At 34.9% G+C, this 21,407-nt stretch overlaps 3 protein-coding genes, 2 long non-coding RNA genes and 1 pseudogene across 12 annotated transcripts; 4 read left to right on the top strand and 2 right to left on the bottom strand.

The window, feature by feature from the left end:
- Positions 1 to 2,032: 2,032 nt before the first annotated feature.
- Positions 2,033 to 7,972, bottom strand: LOC104708091 (uncharacterized). Its single transcript, XR_002033040.2, has 2 exons — positions 7,854 to 7,972; positions 2,033 to 4,144 (listed from the first exon to the last, which is right to left on the bottom strand). It is a non-coding gene; the product is annotated as an uncharacterized LOC104708091 (long non-coding RNA).
- LOC104708092 (MADS-box protein FLOWERING LOCUS C) lies at positions 2,135 to 7,878 on the top strand. Its single transcript, XM_087462751.1, has 7 exons — positions 2,135 to 2,537; positions 5,723 to 5,780; positions 6,185 to 6,246; positions 6,333 to 6,429; positions 6,507 to 6,548; positions 6,745 to 6,786; positions 7,533 to 7,878. Exons 1-7 carry the CDS (start codon positions 2,353 to 2,355, stop codon positions 7,638 to 7,640), a joined length of 594 nt encoding a protein of 197 aa, XP_087318877.1. The 5' UTR covers positions 2,135 to 2,352; the 3' UTR covers positions 7,641 to 7,878.
- A 1,871-nt stretch (positions 7,973 to 9,843) lies between the features above and the next one.
- On the top strand, positions 9,844 to 10,483 carry LOC147940477 (uncharacterized). The gene is made up of 2 exons (XR_015564335.1): positions 9,844 to 9,975; positions 10,182 to 10,483. It is a non-coding gene; the product is annotated as an uncharacterized LOC147940477 (long non-coding RNA).
- Positions 10,484 to 11,273: 790 nt separating this feature from the next.
- Positions 11,274 to 12,435, top strand: LOC104708093 (protein DOWNSTREAM OF FLC). The gene is made up of 2 exons (XM_010424584.3): positions 11,274 to 11,524; positions 11,839 to 12,435. The coding sequence occupies exons 1-2, from the start codon at positions 11,362 to 11,364 to the stop codon at positions 12,174 to 12,176; spliced, it is 501 nt and encodes a 166-aa protein (XP_010422886.1). The 5' UTR covers positions 11,274 to 11,361; the 3' UTR covers positions 12,177 to 12,435.
- A 45-nt stretch (positions 12,436 to 12,480) lies between these two features.
- On the bottom strand, positions 12,481 to 14,082 carry LOC104708094 (putative ETHYLENE INSENSITIVE 3-like 4 protein pseudogene; annotated as a pseudogene). The gene has a single exon (XR_015563206.1). The product of XR_015563206.1 is annotated as a putative ETHYLENE INSENSITIVE 3-like 4 protein pseudogene (transcript).
- A 2,239-nt stretch (positions 14,083 to 16,321) lies between these two features.
- On the top strand, positions 16,322 to 18,271 carry LOC104708095 (uncharacterized). 7 transcript variants are annotated; one of them, XM_087462753.1, is made up of 5 exons: positions 16,322 to 16,489; positions 16,721 to 17,384; positions 17,469 to 17,522; positions 17,607 to 17,840; positions 17,911 to 18,271. In XM_087462753.1, exons 2-4 carry the CDS (start codon positions 16,721 to 16,723, stop codon positions 17,831 to 17,833), a joined length of 945 nt encoding a protein of 314 aa, XP_087318879.1. In that variant the 5' UTR covers positions 16,322 to 16,489; the 3' UTR covers positions 17,834 to 17,840; positions 17,911 to 18,271. The 7 variants fall into 7 exon arrangements, with proteins under 7 accessions (XP_087318879.1, XP_010422889.1, XP_010422890.1 ...); XM_010424587.2 differs by having other exon boundaries at positions 17,607 to 17,791; XM_010424588.2 differs by having other exon boundaries at positions 17,487 to 17,522; positions 17,607 to 17,791.
- Positions 18,272 to 21,407: the final 3,136 nt, after the last annotated feature.

Consider the following 21,407-nt stretch of genomic DNA (forward strand, 5'->3'; position numbering starts at 1 on the left):
CACAAAAGCATTCCATATTTGAGAGGATTAAAGCTTTGCCTGAAAGAGGAGACACCGTGTGTCGTCGACGACTTCACCGGATGGGAAGAAGCAGATGTTCCATAGAGGAGTTCATCTGCTAAACGCGGTGCCTCATAAGAAGCTTTTCCAGGGGGAAGCAAGCATCCAAATCTAGAGATTAGCATGTTGGCTGTTTGTGAATCCTTTAAGTCGGCTAAAGAAATAAGAGAAAGAAGGAGGGGGTTCACCGGAGACCTCCTACGTCTTTTGTTTCTGTCAAGTGATAGCTCGCCGAGATCTGAGGAAAGTTGGGGGATTTGTAACCAAAAAAGAAAATTAAATGGAAAAAAAACTGAAAGAAGCTAAAGAGGCTATAATAGATGGGAGAGCGGAGGTGAAGAGGTTCCGACGCCGGTAAGCAAGAGCTCCACCGACGTTAGAAAAGTTTTTTAGAGTTGATTTCTCGATATTAGTGTCTGAGAAAAATACAATCTTAGAAAACAAAATTTAACTAATGATCGAGAGTGCTGATATTATGTTGTCGTATTGTGAGATTGAAATTAAACTTTAAAACATAGAGATGCCTTAAATAAAAAAGATAAAATGACATATCCAGAATAGAAAAAGGAGGTGGGGTGATTGGATATAAACGATGCCGTACATTCACCCATCCATTCGTAGAAGTGCTTTTCGGATTAAGAGAGATATCGTATTTTCTCTGCCACAATTTTGCTAGTAGTGAGAGGTTTTTATATTGACAAATCATAGGCTAAGAAACGTTCCATAGGGTTACCAAACCTTTCGCATTTTTTTTTTCTACCAACATTTTTCCATTATATATCTATAGTTAAGTCTCAGCTTATTCTTATTGATTTGACTTAAAAATAATATCAGTAAAACATCTCTCAACAAGTCAAACATACCTTGTTATATCCAAAAATAATATTAAACAACCGTTTATGAATTATGGGTGCTTAATTTCTAGGATTCCATCTGTAATTACCAAGTCCATGAATATCATTTGGTCAGTACTTCGTTTATATGGTAATATGGAATGTTTTTTTACCTTTATTTCAGGAATCCTAATTATTGGTCTGAACTATAGGGTCTTACCAAAAAAGCGTAATATATTGAACTAGAGCTCTTAGCATTCTTATCATGAATAATGTTATACCGGATCCACACTAGCTATATAAGTGAAGCTATATCGAAGAACAAGAAAAATGGCTAAAAAACATGTATCAGCCATGAAACTGATTAGATATTTAGTAACTATATTGGTGGTAGTAAGAATTAATGAAGTTTGGCAAAAATATTTCTTTTGTGATAGCTAATGGCCTAATGTAACTATGTTATGTGGTAATAATACACTTAAAAAGAAAATATGCTAGTTAGCTTCATGAGAAGATAAAATGTTATAAATACTAAGCTCCTAATAAGAAAAAATTACCTTAACACACATCAAAGAGAAGAACCAACTGACTTTAAGCATATTAAGATATCAAACCTTTCGGGTTAATTGATACTAACTGCCAAATTTTAGTTTTGGAGAAGTGGAAGAGTTCAATAGCGATAAAGAGAACAAAAAATTAAGATTTCCATTTGAAAGAGTTCAAAGGTGATGGAGAGAAGGATCTCTCCTCAGAAGGTTTGGATCTCTCTCTACAATGAGGGAAAATATATTTCAATAGTGATTGTTCTTTAACTTTTGAAGAGGCGACGGATCAATAGTACCAAAAACAGAATTATAATTTAAATACATATCAATGCATAATTTATTATACTATAAATTACTTATGTGGAGAAAACTAGAACGCATATTCATAGTAGTATAAGAATTACTTATGTGAAGAAAACTTGTGGTCATACATCTTGCTTCAATTTTTTTTTATACCTAAGTATCTGATCTTAGTATTGAACAAATCTTTGATTAATTTCATCGGATGTTTGTTTATAAATGAAGAATTAAAAATTGATGAAGAGGTAATTTTTTTTTTTAATAAAAAATTAAAGAGCCATTAGAGAAAGCCAATGGAAGAAGAGCAAACGCGGTCGCATGATATTCGTCATGCGGTACACGTGGCAATGTTGCGTTCAAAACGCAACGTTTTTATTCATAAATTTTATTTTCATCACTCTCGTTTACCCCAAACAAAAAAAAAAATCTAGCCCGAGGAAGGAAAAAAAAAAATTAGATTAGACAAAAAAATAGAAAGAAATAAAAGGAAAAAAGGAAATAAAAAAATAGGAAAGGCAAAAAAAAAAAAGAGAAACGCTTAGTATCTCTCCGGCGACTTGAACCCAAACCTGAGGATCAAATTAGGGCACAAGGGCCTCTCGGAGACTAAAGCTATGGGAAGGAAAAAACTAGAAATCAAGCGAATTGAGAACAAAAGTAGCCGACAAGTCACCTTCTCCAAACGTCGCAATGGTCTCATCGAGAAAGCTCGTCAGCTTTCTGTTCTCTGTGACGCATCCGTCGCTCTTCTCGTCGTCTCCGCCTCCGGCAAGCTCTACAGCTTCTCCTCCGGTGATAAGTACGTCTTTTCCTTATCTGGGTTCTCGTTTTTTCCCCCCTTTAAGCTTCGGTTTTGTGCTTTCTCTTTACTTTTTCTCCGAAGAAAATAAATATATAAAAAGACACAAATAAAATAAAAACAATTAATGTATAGTTTGATTTTTCCGGCGAATCTCTTGTTGTTTTACTCGGTTCGGTCTTTGTTAGTGTTTTTTCTATGACCATGTGAGATACATGAGATAACCAAATCTATGGAAGAACAATGTCGTGTTGAGCTTAAGCTTCTTACTTTTTTTCTTCTTTTCTCTCTCTATCGCTCTCTCTCTATTTCCTTAAAAAAATTTCTGCATGGATTTTTATTTTATTTGGAAATTTTTTGCATGTCCTTCGAGATTTGCTTGACACGTTCTGCTGCGTACTCGATGTTGACCAGTGAAGTTTCAAAGCCGTCTTTGATTGCTACATAGCTTTAGGGATTAATTCCCTATGTTTCTGATTAGTTTTTATATTAGAATTGCTAAATCATTCACTGGATCTCTCTTTTTTAAAAGTAATTTAAAACTCATTCGATCTCTTTGGATTTGTATCCAGTGCAATGTACCTTCGGGAGATCTATGCAAATCCGAGAGATCCATAGATTTTCAATGGTGTTAATGCTGAATAATGTATACCACATTGTCATGGACCTATATTACTTGATGATTATCCAAATTAGTGTTTCTAATTGATTATTAACTTTTTTTATATATATAGTACTTGTGAATATTGGTAGCTTTAAAAAAACTCAGCCTCACAATTAGTCCTTACCGCACATATGCTACTTAAGCTATGTGTTCTGGTTTGGATTGCGATTAATTGCAATTGTTGTATGCATCTTTAACACTTTGTGCCGCACATAATGTACATTAACTGGACTATTTTAGACTAAAATTCATTGCTCTCTTGGATTTGCATACAAATACACTCCGGGGAGATTTGTAAATATAATTAGTACCATAGATCAATAATACTTTTGGTTCAAATGTATGCCACATTACTTGTAAAACTATTGACTAAAAGATTAATTGGGATATACATGTTTTTTATAATGATTTCTCTCCTTTTTATGGATTTGCTTACTTGAAGATTAATTATCCAAAGGTTAATAGTTTCCTACCCTAGTTACCTCACATAGTTATGCTGCATATTTATGTTATTTGTTTATCAATTATCGCTCTTAATCTGTTAATGGATGTGTGCATAGATATAAGACTGTGTCCTCAATATGAATCCACAACCTTGTAACTTTTGTTGTGCAAATTGACAAATCACACAACCTTTGTATCTTGGGTCTTTTGTCATGAATATTGTCAATAACACAACCTTGTTTCTTTGTTGCCTCTAGGAAATGTAAAACTCCAGAAAACTTGTCTTCATATAAGAAATATTAATATGATTTGTACATTGTTAAAACTAAACCCGGTGTAGTTTCACTACAACCCTCCAATATATTAACTTAGTGGTTGTAGTGGTTTGGCCATGTTGGTCAAGATCGTAGGCCGATTCTCTCACTTGCTGCATACTTTGTTAGGGTTTGTTCACGCCTTATACTGAATGTTAGGTCCAGCCTTGGAATAGCCGAGACACCTGAATCAGTAATTATGAGTTAAAAAGAAACGTTATTCACTCAATAACTCATTTTTGCATCCTTAATTTGGGTGCAAAGAGCTTAACTTCACAATGGAACTGAAACCTATTCGCACAAATTATTAAGTGACTTAGCGGTAGTTTTGTCAAATTTGCTTTGACCTCTATTAGGTAATTATGTAGTTTTAGGTTTTTCCTTCTTAATTTGGAACAATTTATCTAGATTGGTAATACTTGATAGAGGCCTCAGTAAGTTGATGTAATTTCATTGGCAGAAAACTCTTGACCTTTACTGCTTGATTTTTGGCTTTCAATATAGTTAATTGGAACCTTACAGTTTCTATACAAACGAGGAAGAAAATGGAAGACCGGTTTCCTATTCTTAGGAAAGTGTTTAGATTTTCATTTCAAAGAAACATAAAATAAAATTATGAGATTGTTGTCTAAAGACTCGGTCAATGTATTTGGAGTTTGGATTTACGTATTGGTCATCTGCTTACCGGCCACATCATCATCATCATGTTATGGCTTATCAATACTCCATTACCAGAAAGAACCTTGAGGTCAAGGTTGATATATATGAAAGCTCAAAAAAGTTGTCTTGTATATATGTTCAAATGGTGTTACTTAGAAAACTAATAGTTGGTGTCACCCTTTTTGACACACGATTAGGCGTTTTCTTTTTATAATGGTATTGATGCCACCATTTGTGGTTCAAATCACAGCCGAGACAAAAGAAAGAAGATATATAGGGTGTTGTTTTGACTTTTGATGCTAATTGCGGTATGGATCGAATCCAAAAATGGAAGATCAGATAGAGGTTACATACAATCAGAATAATGTAAATGAATGAATTGGAAGCAGTCTTCCACTGTTTCCTATGTTTAGGGTTGTCTTTTAACTATGTGCCGAAATTATAAATAAAAATGGCTTTCTGTAAGACTCAGTCCATGTCCTTGGAATTTGGCTTAAACATAGGTATATTGGACGTCTGCTTACTGCCATGTTATCACGTTGTGGTTCATCAATATATGTGTCTACGTTTTCGTGAGTATATTTTTTCTTTTAACAGTAAAAAGTCTGTGTGTATTGTACACTCTCTTGAGCCTCAATTGCTTGTTTGCATTTAAGTTTTCTGCTGTGTTTCCATATTATATTTTATCAATCAGTGTACCATATAGAGAAGCACAAACAAATTGCATAGAAACAATCTGGACAGTGGACGCTTGAGATTAGGGTTTTCTGTAAACGAATTGTTAGATCACAGGGATAATCTATATACATGCCTTAATTATAGTAAGCCTTTTCTTTGTGGAAAAATGTTCAATTTCAACCTACCGAAAAATATATAATAATAATTCATTGGATAATCAAACTTTGAACATTTCTTGGAAAATTTTTAGAGTTCTTTTTTTTAGAGATGAAAAGATCTATATATGTGTAATTATTAAGGTTTTGTCTCTAAATGTCTCTTCTGATGCCACCATATACATGTCTCATAGTTTCCAGTGGTCTTTTGAAGGGTTAGCTTGTATTTTTATTATCCTAACATACTTTTCTATTTTGTCATCTCTCCAGCCTGGTCAAGATCCTTGATCGATATGGGAAACAACATGCTGATGATCTCAAAGCCTTGGTAATACAAATATTTCGGATATTTTCCCAGATGGATTTTTATAAGGCGTAGATTTACTAAAGACGTAGAGAGTTCAGTAATCAATACTGTCAGAGCCTATTCATAGCCTCCTGTCCAGCTTGCATTTTATAGGCCTGGGCTAAGAGGCATATAACGTTTTCACATATAGTCACTATTTGGAGTTGTGTAGTTGTAATTGTTTAATAGATATGAGTAAACGAATGTTTAGCACCATAACATTGTGGAGATATATCTAGATAAAGAATTGCATCATTGATCCACCATGCGCTATTAGCTTGCCAAGTGATCCTAAATATATAATGAGGTGGTGTACCAACATGCATACTGAAATCCTCGTAGCTTTTTCTTTTACCGCATCTTATATGTCCCTTTTCTTTGGCCAGGATCTTCAGTCAAAAGCTCTGAACTATGGTTCGCACCATGAGCTACTAGAACTCGTGGAAAGGTTAGTACTAACTAAGACTATATTTGCTCTCCTGCTTTGAGTATAAAGGAATTAGGGCTTTCTTGTCAAACTATGAATATATGCAGCAATCTTGTGGAATCAAATGTCAATAATGTAAGTGTCGATGCCCTCGTTCTGGAGGAACACCTTGAGACCGCCCTCTCCGTAACTAGTGCCAAGAAGGTTAGTGGATTCTCTAATGTCTACTCTTTTCAGAATTTGTTTGCAGAGAATAACCTTATTGCTTTTGTTTGTTACAGACAGAACTAATGTTGAAGCTTGTTGAGAACCTCAAAGAAAAGGTTAGATATCTGATTCCAAGTTTAGAACAATTATCAGATATATACTCTAGGGTGTTTTCATTGTTTCTGTAAGTATGTTTAATGAGTTTTGCACACGTCTTTGCAACTTCTTCCCAATGCATATGTTGTGGATTTCAAAATCTGAATTTGTTAAATTGTGATTTGTGATTGCTGAACATGATGATCTTTAAAACAGGAAAAATTGCTGAAAGAAGAGAACCAGGTTTTGGCTAGCCAGGTAACGAAAGCTACTTTTTCTATATATACGCATACCTAATTAAGCCATTCTTTCCACTTTAAGCATTTACTAGTTAAAACTTCTCTGTCTTGTGTTCTAGAAAAATTATTTCTCAAGATTAGGGTTGTTGGTAGATTAGGTATTAGGGTTTGTGAGATTATTACTGCTGAATAAGGACAGAAATTTGATTCGGTCTGGAAAATTTTGATTTGGATTTTAGAATGACAAATGAAAAGTTTAATATAGTTTTAAGATAGTAATTTATTTATAAAAGACACACAAACAAACAAAATTCATGAACAGTATAAATTCATTATTACATAATAATTTGTTCAGTAAAATATAGTTCTTTGTAACGATTATTGCAATATCATTGTACTAAAATAATATATACTTTTCTGTTGGTGGAAATAATATTAGGTTTTGGTTGTTCTTTTTCTGGATTTGGGATAAAGGTTTTAGTTAGGTTTTGGTTCAGTTTGAGATTTACGAACGGATTAATTTTTTGTGCGTCATGGTTAAGGTTTGGATCCAAGTGTCAAGTAGTCTAGCTACTTTTACATCCTCAAGGTTAAATTATAAACAGGGAAGTAGTCTAAAACAGACAAATTATGGAAGCAATATGGTGGACCGTGGACGAGTGTTAGTCTTAAATCGGTGGTGGAATGAAAAGAATTTTCATATATTTGAGTAGAAGACAAAAAGAAAAAAGTGAATAGTGATTTTGACCTATGATTATCGTACAGATGGAGACGAATCATGTTGTTGGAGCAGAAGCTGATATGGAGATGGAGATGTCACCTGTTGGACAAATCTCCGACAATCTTCCGGTGACTCTCCCGCTGCTCAATTAGGGCGGTTGATATCAAAAATCCAAAACATATATATAATTAAGGGGAAAAAAAAAAGATATGTAATTATTCCGCTGATAAGGGCGCGTCGTATGTATGTATATCTTAATACTCCCTCCTCTCTCTCTCTCTCTTTGGCTTGTGTGTGATACTTAAAAGTAGATTGAAAGTCAAATATTATCTGTTTAAGACAAAGCTTATGATGAAACTTTGTACCTTATTCGAGAGAGCTTTGCATCGAGATGTTGTTGTTGTGTGTTTTCTCCTCTTCTGTCGAAAGCTTGTGTTTGCTTCACAGTGAAGAAGTCTTCTGCTTATTTTGCATTAGAGGCGTGGCACAACTCTGCTCTATTTGTCCTCGTAATTTAATTTGTTTTTATCTAAAACGCGTTGGGGTTGTCATGGGTTTCTATTGGGCCCATGTCGGTCATTTTTTTGGCCCAATAGGCTTAGTTCCTGAAATTCATTGCTCTTAAGTGTTGTTAACGTGACCGACCTCTTTCCAAAATTATGCTTGATATCTAAACCGGCTTAACTAGCCGTATAAAACTTCATTTGAACTAATCATAGGACTTGACTTCGAACTTAGGAAAATAAAATACACATCTATCTGTTATCGTCGCCAGTCACTTTCAACTTCTGATCCTCTAACTATGAGCGTTGGATAAAATCGTAAAAGCCATAACTACTACTAATTTAATTTAGATCGCTACGCCACTGTGAACAGTTAACCTCCTTCAACTATTCTGATATAAATTAAATTATAATAACCTCCTTCAACTATTCTGATCTAAATTAAATTATAATCTATACAACCAGCCTACAATATACGGAATCGTTAAGAGTTAAAATGCAAACTACGTAAAGAGGAAACATAAGCACGTTCTGTCGGACAGAAGCTAAGCAATTTCATCACTCTATTGTACATAGTAGTTATTCCACAAACACTACAAGAAAAGATAGTTTTTGCAACGAATTTTAGTGAGGAAAGTAGAACGTTGCAACGTAATGACATTTTTCAAATGATTTAGTGACTTTATAACAAATTGTCGCAAATTCGTCACTATTTTGTGATTATTTTAATCATCACTAAGCTGTGGTGAGTTTGGGTCGATTTAGCAACGCTTTTAAGATGTTTATTAAAGGCGTCACTATACTATTGTTAGAGCATGACTATTGTTTTTAAAATAAGGAAGAAAACTAATATTAGTGTTTATAACTCATCGTGGCAACACTGTCACAAAATTTCCAATTAATTTCTCACAAAGTTAACACATCATAATATTAATTTTAAAATTGTAGGAATACCGTAGCAGCGTTTTTGTGATGAGGTGTAAAATGGTCAAAACAGCACAAACATTATTTTCTTTACTAATAAACCCTATTTGAATAGTGATCTTCTAATAGCCGTCGCAGAGAAAAAAAAAAAGAATAGTGTTCTAACGTTTGTGACGTTTTAGTGACGACTCGACGCAAAATCGATGCTCGCTAAGGTGTTGCTATTGAAAAGTTTATTACTCCAACTTATCACATTTAAATTTAAGGAGTAGAGAATGAATAAATAGCTTTGGTATTGACTTATTTTATGTAGGATGATGATATTTATGAATTTGTCTAAGATATTTTTTGGGTTCACATATATATATATAACATGTAGATAAATACAAGTACATTTAATATATATTTCTAATCATGTTTTAACCCAAAAAAAAGAACTATTTCACTTCATTAATCGATTATATAAACAAGTACTTATAAATACTAATACTAGTTTTATTCTACATCTTCATAACAATTACCAATATTTATATATAGAATATCAAAAATGATGTATTTGGAATTGTAATTTACGCATTGTAACGCTTTTATAGCGATTCGTCACAAGTTTGTTGCGAAAGGTATAATACTTAGCAACGTTTTTGTGACAAATCGTCATAAAAAAATCACAACAAGAGCCTCTTGTCAAGAGGTCCAATTTCCCAAGTGTACTTTGTAGCTTCGTTTCTGCTGGTTGGGCCTAGTATTACAAATAAACCTTTTAGATAGAAGAAATCCTTGTTAGTTTGTTGGATGAGGATGAATGATGAAACACATTTACCACCGTCGAATCTAAGAATCAACGATCCATATTAGTCGCCTTTCACGTAGATCACAATCTTGGTCCGTTGAAACATGATACATATCGGACGGTCACCAATTATTATTTGGGATAATGACTCAATCCTCATTTATAAATGACTAAATCCACGCACAAAAAAAAAGACACAAAAAAAAAATGACTCAATCTCCATTTCTGGTTCTCAAGAGGTTTCATAAAAGCTTAAAATCAAATCATCAAGTAGGTCATACATTACATCTATAATTTGCTAAGTCAATATTTCATGTTATCTTCTTAATTTCAATATGGGCTTTTGCCATTTTTGTGGAATTGAGATTTCCATTCTTCTATTGTCATTTTGGATTGATTGAATTTAGATATATATATATATATATATATCTAGGGTTTCTCTGTTCTTACTCTTTTTTTGTTCTTCTTGTTCACAGATCTTTTAGAATACGAAATGTCGGGAAGATGAAAGGAGAAGGAAGGAACTGGGAATAGGAGGAGCCAAGAGCGGCAAACGGATCCAGTTCAAGACAATTCGGAGTTCGATTGTGCTGCAGCAGAAGCGGATCTACCGGATCCAGTACAAGACAATTCAGAGTTCAATACTTCAATCGTGATTAGTTTTTTTTTAAAACAATTAGTGATTAGTTTTCTTTGTTTTGTTTTGTAGTATTAAAAACATATGTATATAAAAATTTGTATTTCTTTACCTATTAATCTATAATTAGTTTATTAAAAAGTTCCAGCGAATTAAATATAAATATATTAGCAATTGTCCCAAACTAAAATTTATTTGGCAACGTTTGTGTTAAATTTGTGATGATTGATGAATAAATATTGTTTACTTTGGCGATAAATAGTGACGTGTTAGTGTCTTCTTCTTTGAGACACTTTTGTGACGATTATACTGCGAGCATTTAGTGACAGTCTTGTGTCCGCCATTTACGTCGATATATTCGATACTAATTCATTGTAAACGTAACGATGAATTAGTAACGTTTCTTTTGTGTCTATTTACTAGTGACGATTCTGGGAAGTCACAAAATTTGTGACGATATTGTGACGAATCTTGATTTGTGTCGAGCTAGTAGCAACGATTTACTAGTCGTCACAAAAGCGTTGTTATAACTTAGTTGCAACGATTTAGTGACAAATACTGCTATCACTAAAACCATGTTTTCTTGTAGTAAAAATTCCTGATTACGATATACAAAATTAGACAAAAATCATGATGTGGATTCTAGTCTAAAAAGCTTTGTTTGGAAAAAAAAAAGAAGTATATAATTATAAAGTCAAATGCCGAATAAGTTAGTGGATATAAAAATGTAAAGTCCGATCGAGAGGTAGACTAAAATAACAAGAACAATACGAGTTGACTTGTGGAGAAGGCAACACAAACTTTCTCGCCGAGTACGGCGGAGGAGCAGCCGCAAGTGGATCCAGCCGACACTAAGGAAGCTTTTTAATTTGCACAAGATGCGATACACTTACACCTTATTTACTACATGTGCCCTCCTAATTACCTTCTTATATAAATATTACATAGTCTGCACATACTACACAAAACCCCTTCACTAATAACAACCTCCGAAAATTTACTATATCGTTCTTTCTTTAATGGAGATGGCTAGATCATCTGTACCTCTGATCGCTGTGCTATGCGTTTCGCTACTGCCACTTGCGGCTATGGCGGTTGGAACGCCATTCCACATTGAAGGATGTGTTTACTGCGACACTTGCCGCTTTGGATTCGAGACTGTCGCTACCAAATATATCTCAGGTTCGTATGATTCTTTTGTTTTGATTGGTTACATGTAGAATATTCAGATTTTCCAAGATTTTACCAATCCTATATTATTTTTTACGTAATCATTCGTGGTTTCTATATTTCCGCAAATTTAATCACCAAAATTATATAAAAATCCGCCATTCACAGTCTTTAATCCTTAAATCAACTTTATTTTTTCTCCTAACACATTCTCATTTAATTTTCCCAACAAAAAAAAATTACTCATTCAAACTCCTAATTCGTAATTTGGTTATATTACACACAGATTTAAAATATTGGAATATTTTGGGGTTATTTGAAAACAGGGGCAAGAGTGAAAATAGTATGCAAAGACAGAGTGACACTCAAGTCGGAGGTGGTCGGGAAGGCGGTGACGGGACCTGATGGGAGATACAAAGTCGCCATCAAAGGAGATCGACAGGACCAGCAGTGTCTGGCGGAGCTTGTCCACAGTCCTATGTCCCGCTGCCACGAGGCTGATCCTGGTAGAAGCACTGCTACAGTGATCCTCACGCGATCCAACGGCGCAGCATCTACTCGCCACTACGCCAACGCCATGGGTTTCTTCAGAGACCAACCTCTCCGTGGCTGCGCCTCTCTCCGCAAACTCTACCTTGCCGACGGCGATGAAAGGGCTATTTGAGTTATTTTTACTCTTCTTGATCAAACAAAGACAAACCTACCATATTTATTTAGAGTTTATTGTTATTTTGTTTTGTTGTTGAGTCTCCGGAGATGGTGAGACTATTTAGACATATCTAAGAAACTATATAAAATAACGTATTTGCGACCTTTTAAAAAAATTTGTCATGTTGATGACCAAAAAAAAAGACAGAAAATTATTATGTTCTTTTTTACTTATAAGTTGGATCTTAATTTGATGCAGCTTGGAATTACGATAATTTTTTCAATATATTATATTTTAGTTAATTATCTTATTAATAATATGAGATATAAAATTGTATTGAATTGTATAGGTAGATAGATCATACATGCAACTAGAGAACACAAGTACAGACAGAAATGTTCTGACTTTAGGTACATGTAAAGCATATTCCATAACAGAGTAGTAACAAGCTTAACTAATAATCGAAGCTATATATGTCTTTGTCTTCACAAACCATGTCCCAAACTGAAAATGTACTCTGGTTCACGTTGTCCGATTGATCAGATTCTGTAAATTGGTTCAATTCCATTCCAGTACCATCATTATCATCATCATCTTCGAATCTCCTAGAGCAATGTAACTCGTTCTGCATCCTGTCTAACCAAAAATAATCCATCCAATTCACATCGTTGCTATGATCATCATCAGATCGCTTGTCCATTGCACTCGAGTTCTCACTGTAATCATCTTCACTAGTCGTATTAGTAACAATACTTGGAGCCTGGCTCGGCTCTTGGGTCGGCCCGTATAGACACTGTATCTCATGACCCGTCCTCGAGTTCTTGTCCCCGAATCCAAAACTTACATCACTTTTAGGACAACTCGAGTTTTGGCAAGTGTAAACACTCTTAGACGGTTCCACAAACTCACCCTTTCTCTTAGACCCCGACGATTCTTGATATTGATCATCCGATATCTTGAGGTCTTTGATATTTAGAAGGGCCTCTTCTTGGTTTAAGACACGAGACCAAGTATCGGTCTCTCTAGCCATCATTTTATCTTGTAAGCTTTTGGATTGCCTCGCAAGACGTCGTACTCTTCCCAAATTCGGTGACATGTGTTTGATCACAGCCGCGAGAACACTAACTTTCCACGATTTCCTCAAATCGTGCGGCTTTCGATAGGGCGGCGCACCGTGCTCATGAGCTAATCCTTGCTCTCCCCACCAAAGCTCCGTCCCCGTCGGCCACCACGGCGGAGCGATTCCTTTCTCTAACGGAAACCGCCGCTGTGGCGGCATGCAGTGTTGCATTAACGCCGATAGTAAAGATCCAAGAGTCGTGTCTTGTAGATCTTGTAACATGTGTAATAAGCTCGATGATGATGAGGACTTATCAATAATCTCTGCGGCCGCAGCAGCAAGTGTTAAGTAATCAGTGATAGCGTCTGGAGCGTTTTGTTCGAACTGAATGTTTTCTTTCCACCAACGTCTTAAGCTATCGGACGAACCGGTTATTGGTTTGCCTTTTTCCGGTACAATTCCGTAGACAAACCCTTTCGCTTTACACACCTCCATGATCTTCATCATGTACTTCAACACCGAGTCCTGCGAACGAGCCATCTTCTTGCGCCGTGAAGCTTCCGCTCGGTGCGTTGTTAAGGAAACGACGTCGTTGTTGTGCCGTTTCTGTTGCTTGAGCTTTTCCATTAGGTTTCGGTCTTTCCACATGCGTCTTTTGAGGTCATCATAGCTTATTTCTTCTTCTTCCTCTTCTTCCTCCTCGTCGGGACTAAGTGCTTCCATTTCTTCGACTTCCACCATTTTTCTTTTAGTGCATTTGATCTCGAGTCATGGACTATAACTGATGGTTTTATCTAATATATATATTATACGTGATTGAGGTTATTGTCCGTACATAGAAACGTATACTGGTGTAACACGACCAACGTTTTGTTAAATTGAGTGTCTACTCATAAATAGTTCAAATATAAGTGATTATCAAATATTGCATATGGTTGTTTTTTGGGAGGAGGGTGGTGTGCATGTGCGATTGAGGGACGTGGCAAAGTGTCCTGGTTCGGTCTGAGCTAAACATAAGTTGTAAGAGAATTTGGAATTTTATGGCGGAGATATTTATGTTTTATTTTTTTTGGTGGACAAGAGTTATCTCCGGGGGATCAAGACGACGAAAGGTTAGTAGAAGTTTCTTCGGTTGCATCAAAGTCGATGGATAACGAGAGCTGATTGCACCGACTCGATTACTACTATTACATAACAAAAACAAATTTTGATAGGACTGTTTTGGTATTTGTTTATGTTTATATATACAAAAAAAAATCATGGGTGCAATTAAAGTTAGATTTAATGAAATTGGCACTTACGATTATAATCAAATTTGAAATCTGCCACACTAAAAGTGTTGATAAATATGATTGATATTGGTGTATGAGCCGACAGTCCATGTTGCGCTTTGTTATGTTGTTTATTATAAACTCGAATATTGTTGTAAACTCTAAAACCTAGTGTTATATAAATACTTGTATTATTGATTAAGAAAGACAACACAATAATAAAGACTTTTCTCTAAAACGCTTCTTTTAATTTCTATATGGTATCAGAGCAGGTAATTCTTATAGATCTAAAATAAAGCTTCCATGTTAATGTTCTTGTGATCCCAATGAATATGGGATGTGAAAAGGATGGTGGTGATGAAAACAAACCAGACGATGACAAAGACGTAGACCTTGTTAGACGGAGATAGTTTTGGACTTGAAGATGACGTGAAGCAACGTTGATGTGTGGTTTGACATACACATGGTTTTAGTTTATTATTGTTTGTTTAACTAATGGAATTTTGGGTTTATGCCTTAGGAGTATTACCACAAGGTCTTTTTTTTGGTTTTGGGTCTTATTTTTTGTCATAATTAATTGGGGGTTTTTCTTTTATTTAAACTATGGATGATGGTTCTAGGGTTCATAGTTTATATGGGTTTGAGTTATGAATTTTTCTGAGTTTTTATTTGATAATAGTTTTACCATTACGGGAGAGTTGTTTGGAATACTCATGTTTTAGGTTAATTTTTTTTAGTCTGATTTGTGGACTGTCCGAGATTAGGACAATTATTTGTGGAGATTGCAGGATTTGCACCCACAGAATATTGTTATTTCTTTTTACGAACGACCGTAGACGAGCTAAAGTTTCACCCCTATTTTTAAGATAAAAGTTTATGCCGAAGGAGTTTGTTGACATGTTTGTCTGTCCTTGACAAGTGTCCACGACATACATGTTCTGCTTTTCTATTACAAAGTTTGCGTGTTGGCGTACCACATTTGTCGTGCGGAGGAGTATTGGTGTATGGACCGACAGTCTATGTTGGATTTTGTTATGTTGTTTATTATAAACCTTAATATTGTTGTAAACCCTAAGACCTAGTATTATATAAACATTTATATCATTGATTAAGAAAGACAATACAATAATAAAGACTTTTCTCCAAAACACTTCTTCTAATTTCTACAATTGATGATTGAAAAATAGCTTTCTTCCCTTAATAAAATCTCAATGTCTCAATGGTTCTTTTTTTTCTTTTTTTTTTTCTTTTTTTTTTTTTTTTTGTTGTTGAGGCAATTATGAAGGCATTGGATAAGATGGAGATGGTGAGCGAGTGAGATCGGGGATTAGCGATGATATCAGGCTATATATGATCAGCAATACTATTAATTACGACGCTTTCGTATGAGCTTACCTAAGAAGACTACAAGAAGAGTCTACCTTTCTTCTCCCCAGTTTTAATGTCTTCATGGAGTACAGTATATACTAGTTGTCGTAGCTCTTTCTACGAGAATGAATAGGTATGGCGAAAATAATTAAAATTTTGTTGGAAAGTACCAAAGAAAAAAACAATTTCGGGACTTGTCGGTTGCTTCGAACTGAAAAGTAATCTCAATGATGTCATATGCTTGGAACCAAAGGTAAATGTTATGTAATAATCTCATAATATATTCATTCACACACAAATTGGGAAAGAGTATCCGCCGTTCTCTCATATTGTAAACAGACCCAATAGATTCTAATGGGCTTAAAGTATTGGGCTTTTAATACATAATCACGGCTCAGTAAGTAGTGGGACCCAGCGAGATTCCCTCCTGTCTCAACCTTAATGCTTTTTTTTTTTTTTTTAATTTAATAATTATGATTTCGAAAACGCGACTCCAACAAAAACAAAATCGAGATCGGAAACTCCGCGCGGTTCCCGCCTCAACCAAATCAAAAACCCTAATTGTTTCCCACCACCCAATCAGATCCTCCCCCCACCGACGGATCCTCTCAATCTCTCTCTCTCTCTAGGTCAGTCACCTCCCAAATTCTTGGATTTTTCCCATCCTTCTGCACGCGAAATCGCGATTTCGATTTTAAGGGTTTTTTTTTTTTTTTTTGTTGGGTTGAATTTCTCATCTGGGATTTTTAAAGTTTTGATCTTTCAATTGAGTTCTTTAGTATTCATCAGCAGTCGTGTATCTTTGTTTGATGAAAGTATTGATCTTTGTTTCTTTTTGTTGGATGTGAATTTTTTGAAAGATGACTGAAGAGAGTGGCAAATTAGTAGTGCCGTTGGAACAAACCCGACCCGCTTTGTGTGATTTGACGAATCTTCCAGCTAAAAGAGCGATTTCTTCGATTTTGGGTGATTTGATTAATGTATCTGCTGGTAAGGCCATTGCTCATGAAGGTTCGAGAGAGAAGTTTTCAAAGAGGCTTTGTTTAGTTGTAGATGACTTGGTTAAGGAGAATGCTACTTCTGTTGATACAACAAATGAAGGGTCTTCTTCTAATGATAAGAAGAAGACTAGTTGTTGTGGTGTTGGTGATTCTGGTGTGAGAGCAGAGTCTGAGGAGTATCATGATGCTGTTATGGAATTCTCCAGTGGAAGAGATGGGAAAGCATTGGAGGGAAGAAGCAAGCAGATCTATTTTGAGCCTGGTGATAGAGACGGTGCACGAGTGTTAACTGACGCGTGTCAAACCGTTGTTGCTGGTGAAGGCTTGGCTTCGTCTGTGGTAACTGGTAATGACGAGAGACGGCGGAATCCACATCCACGGGAGGACTTGCCTAATTCTCTGAATTTGACGAGATCATTTGAAATGGGTAGATGCTCGAATGTTAAGAGGAAGGAGGAGCATGTGGATCAGAGTACGGGAGATGACCTGCTTCAGTCATGCTCTTGTTCTTTTTGCCTTAAAGGTTTCTGATTCTTCTTTTGTTACATATGTTTCTCTTGATTTCCAATAATCTGACTTGGATATTGCTATGAACGAATTACTTCAGCTGCCTATATTTGGTCAGATATTCAATACCAGGATACCAAAGGTCGGTTATCCGGTAAGTCGCAGTTATCTTCGCTACAAGCTCTTGAAGTTTTTCTTGTGAATATTGTTATATGATCTATTTTTTTCTCTGAGGCAGCCTTGAAGAAGAGTCAGAAAAAAGCGAGCAACTTGATTCAAAGAAATGGTAAGGAATGGCCTACAGATTTTCATGCCACAGTGAACTCTGTTACTTCTGGAAAACAAGAATCTAAACTCATGGGACAATGGAGGTCGCTCTTTCTTAGCATGGGTGATATCCTCAATCATGAAAATAGCCAACTTGTAATTCATTTTGGAAGCTTCTCATCTGTTCTTAAAGCTTAATGCAAATGTGTGTTTATATTAAAGCTATCTTTGCTTTCTTGTACACATAATAATAAGTTGAGTTTTCAATTTTGCAGCAAAAGAGTTTTGAGACAATGAGAAAATTTCGAGAAGACTGCAAGATGGATCTGGAGAGAGCGATGAAAACACCTCACACAACCCCTAGTGAGTAAACTACTCTTTTCGAGTCTCAACTTGATCAAAGACTGTAATGAATCGGCACTTCTGTTTCTGAAAGTTATAATATCTGGACGCAATGTATAGATGTTTGATTTCGTAAATGATTATGTATGTGTGAGAGTACTGTTTGGTGTTAGTAATTTTCTCGAACTGTTTTTGTTCTTTGTGTTGTGTTCTTCACTTCGTCTCTCAAAAGTGTTGATTACACACTGGTCTATTTGTATTTCTTTTGAATCAATGGACCATCCTGTTTTACTCTTTGTTATGCCTTAACTTTAGTGAGCTATACGTAATCATAGGTTGTTAAACTTATTATATTAAGAAATACGATTCGAATGCGTCTAGTACTAATTTCTTTAACATACAAAGAATTAAGTTGTAATGTTCTATATTATCTTGATCTACAGTGAGAGCTTACCTTACTCTTTTATGGGTTGTGTGGTTTGTCTGCTATGGATTTTCTTGTTTGAAACTGGGTTTTTGTACCGATTTTTGGATAAATGGTTTCAAGTAAGTTGCCAAAACATGCTATCCTTGTGTATAAACAAAAATAAAAACTGGTGAGAAAAAGAAAAGAGAAAGAAAAGAGAAAAAGAGGAGACATTGTAAACGGGAAAGAACTGAGAAGCTGCGTCACGTACGTTGCAAGTTATGCCCACGTATTATATTGTTATTAAGTCGTCCAATTATGAACCTTGTTAATGTAGTTAATGGACTCTTTAGAATTCTGCAAACGTTTGGGCTTCTTCTTAGTAATAACGTTATAAATATTTCCCACCATTCCAAAAAAACAGAGAAAACATCATTTTTCAATAGTATAAAAAAGAATTTGAAGAATTAATTATGGTAGTTCAACCGATCTTCAAGGGTACAAAATAACTATCTCGAATATATTTTGCTGACCATTGCGATAAACACAGTGGGTACTAAAGCTTCAGAAACGTTAACATCTAGTGGATATGAAGTTCATGATTAGTCTTCACATTAAAACCAGAAAAAGAAAAGTTCTTAATTAGTACTCCTATTCTTGGTTGAGATACCCAAAAAAAAAAAAAATTCTTAACCTTTTTTTTTTTTTTTTTGCCAGCAATTCTTAACCTTTACATATGTATATTAATAAATTTATATGCTTGGGTCTTACACAGTTGATGTCCAGATACGTTCGACAGATACGGACGTATATAGTAATTTGGCTCCCCAATGTTATGGCATTGTCCTTTGCAGGAGTTCCCCCCATGTGACACATATTCATTGGTACGCTAGTTACGCAGATCGCATCCCATTTTAAAGCATGCGTGAACATTTAGTCATAATCCGTTTCAAAATATAGGATGTTTTAACTAAACACATAGATTAAGAAGTTTTTACTTTTAACAAGTTAAACCAATCAGAAACAATACTGCATAATAGAAAATACGAAATTAATATAAAAGTTGCATAGAAACTTGAAAATAAGATATCTTATATTATGAAACAAAAAACTTCTCTAAAACATCTTATATTTTGAAACGGATGGAGTATATAAGTATATTTTCATATTCAGTATAATACGATGCACTCATGCACATATATACTACTATGTGATGTATGCATTAACCAACTACGTTATTCATACAATACTAACAAAACTATATCATAAACGGCTCGATCTATACAGTTCACATACGATTATATGATAGAAATATGTGAGTGAATAATCCATTAGTAAAATGATAAAATGCTGAAGACAGAGACAGACTTATGGAAAGCTCGACCCTCAAAGCGGGGACCGGTCGCCAATGCGTACACGTGTAACGAAACTACGGGAGCCCAAAAAATAAGACCATCCCTTCTCTTCACCCTCAAGATTCTGACAACATGCAGATACAATACTGTTTAAAATAGTTTTATTTTTATGGAGAAGAAGATAACAGAAAAGTTACCAGCTTCCTCTTATTTAATGCTTTTGATTTTGATGACAAACCAATAATAAACGGGATTAGCGTATAATTTTATAAACAACTTCTAGAGTCTACTACACAAACCTTGATTAATAATTCGACTACATGAAATATGAGCTCTTGCACGTGATTCATTCACTACCATCTCCAAGATCCACATAATTTGATACTATTATATATGCATAAACAATTATAAATATTTTTAGCCGAACCAATATATGATGCTCTTGCAATTGATTTAAGCATATGCATATATAATTAAACAATTCAATATTTGGTTAGATTAGATTCCCTTTTAACTAAGCCCTCTTTGCATAGACACAATTACTCTAGAAGACGTATCTCATTTAACGTGGTTAATAATATATTATACTTGAAAGTATGAGATTAGTGGTGTAAAGAGACACCTTGATCACCAATAATTGAGATTTGAAAGTATAATAATCAGATAATTTTGATTAAGCTAACAATTAATTAATAGATGTTAATTAGCCTAGAGAGAGCTAAGAATAAGCCAGTGAAAGGGATTGAAGGGAAAGCAAAGAGTGGAATCCATCTTTCCACGTTCAAATAAAGTGAAGAAGTGAGTTTAGTTTGACAACACTTTGTAACTCTTTGGAACTGTCTTATTGTCTCTGCTTCCTGCCTTCCCAGTTCCCACCCATGTGTTCAGTTTTCGTTCTTTTTTTTCCTTTTTAGTTTTTTGTCCGTATACTCTTTTAATAATAATAACCTTTTTTTCTCTTTTCAATACGATCTTATAAGTGGAATCCAACTTGGCCAATCTCAACTCTTCTTTTTGCCACGTTAGAATTGGAACTTTACTACATTTGCTAAATTTTAGAAGTTTCCCGCAACATTTATCTGAATTCATTTTTACACGTTGATGAAGATCTTCGTATGCTTTGTTATTCTCAACACATCTGTGGGATCCCGGATCCCTACGTAAGAGATAGAAAAATAATGTTGTGTGGATTATGTGAGAAATCAAATTTTTATACTGTTTTAAACTGGTTCTACAAATCGTTGTATACATTTCGTCGTCCATCATGGAATGTAAACGATATTCGAAAATGTAACATATCCTATAATTTCAAATTCAATACGGAAACTTAATTATGGGTTTCTAGTGTATGTTACTATTTTATCTAAGGTCATGGACAATGAGAACACACATTCATAAAAGTAATTATATTGGGTATTTGTGATATGTCGACATCTGAAGGGACTGAAAACACATGCAGCCTTATTGTGATAGTTAGTCGCATTATACACCCAAAAGCTATAGACAAAAAGCTTTGACCATAATGACCATCCACTATTATTGATTTGCTATGACACTATACGTATAGTCATGACTTTTCTCTATACACATATTTCAGCTTTCACAGAGACTACATGCATGCATCTGATGATGATATAGCCACTCATATATGTGTCCATCTATGTAACAT

Source organism: Camelina sativa, chromosome 8, assembly GCF_030686135.1.
Source record: "Camelina sativa cultivar CO46 ecotype springtype chromosome 8, ASM3068613v1".
Taxonomy (NCBI): domain Eukaryota; kingdom Viridiplantae; phylum Streptophyta; class Magnoliopsida; order Brassicales; family Brassicaceae; genus Camelina; species Camelina sativa.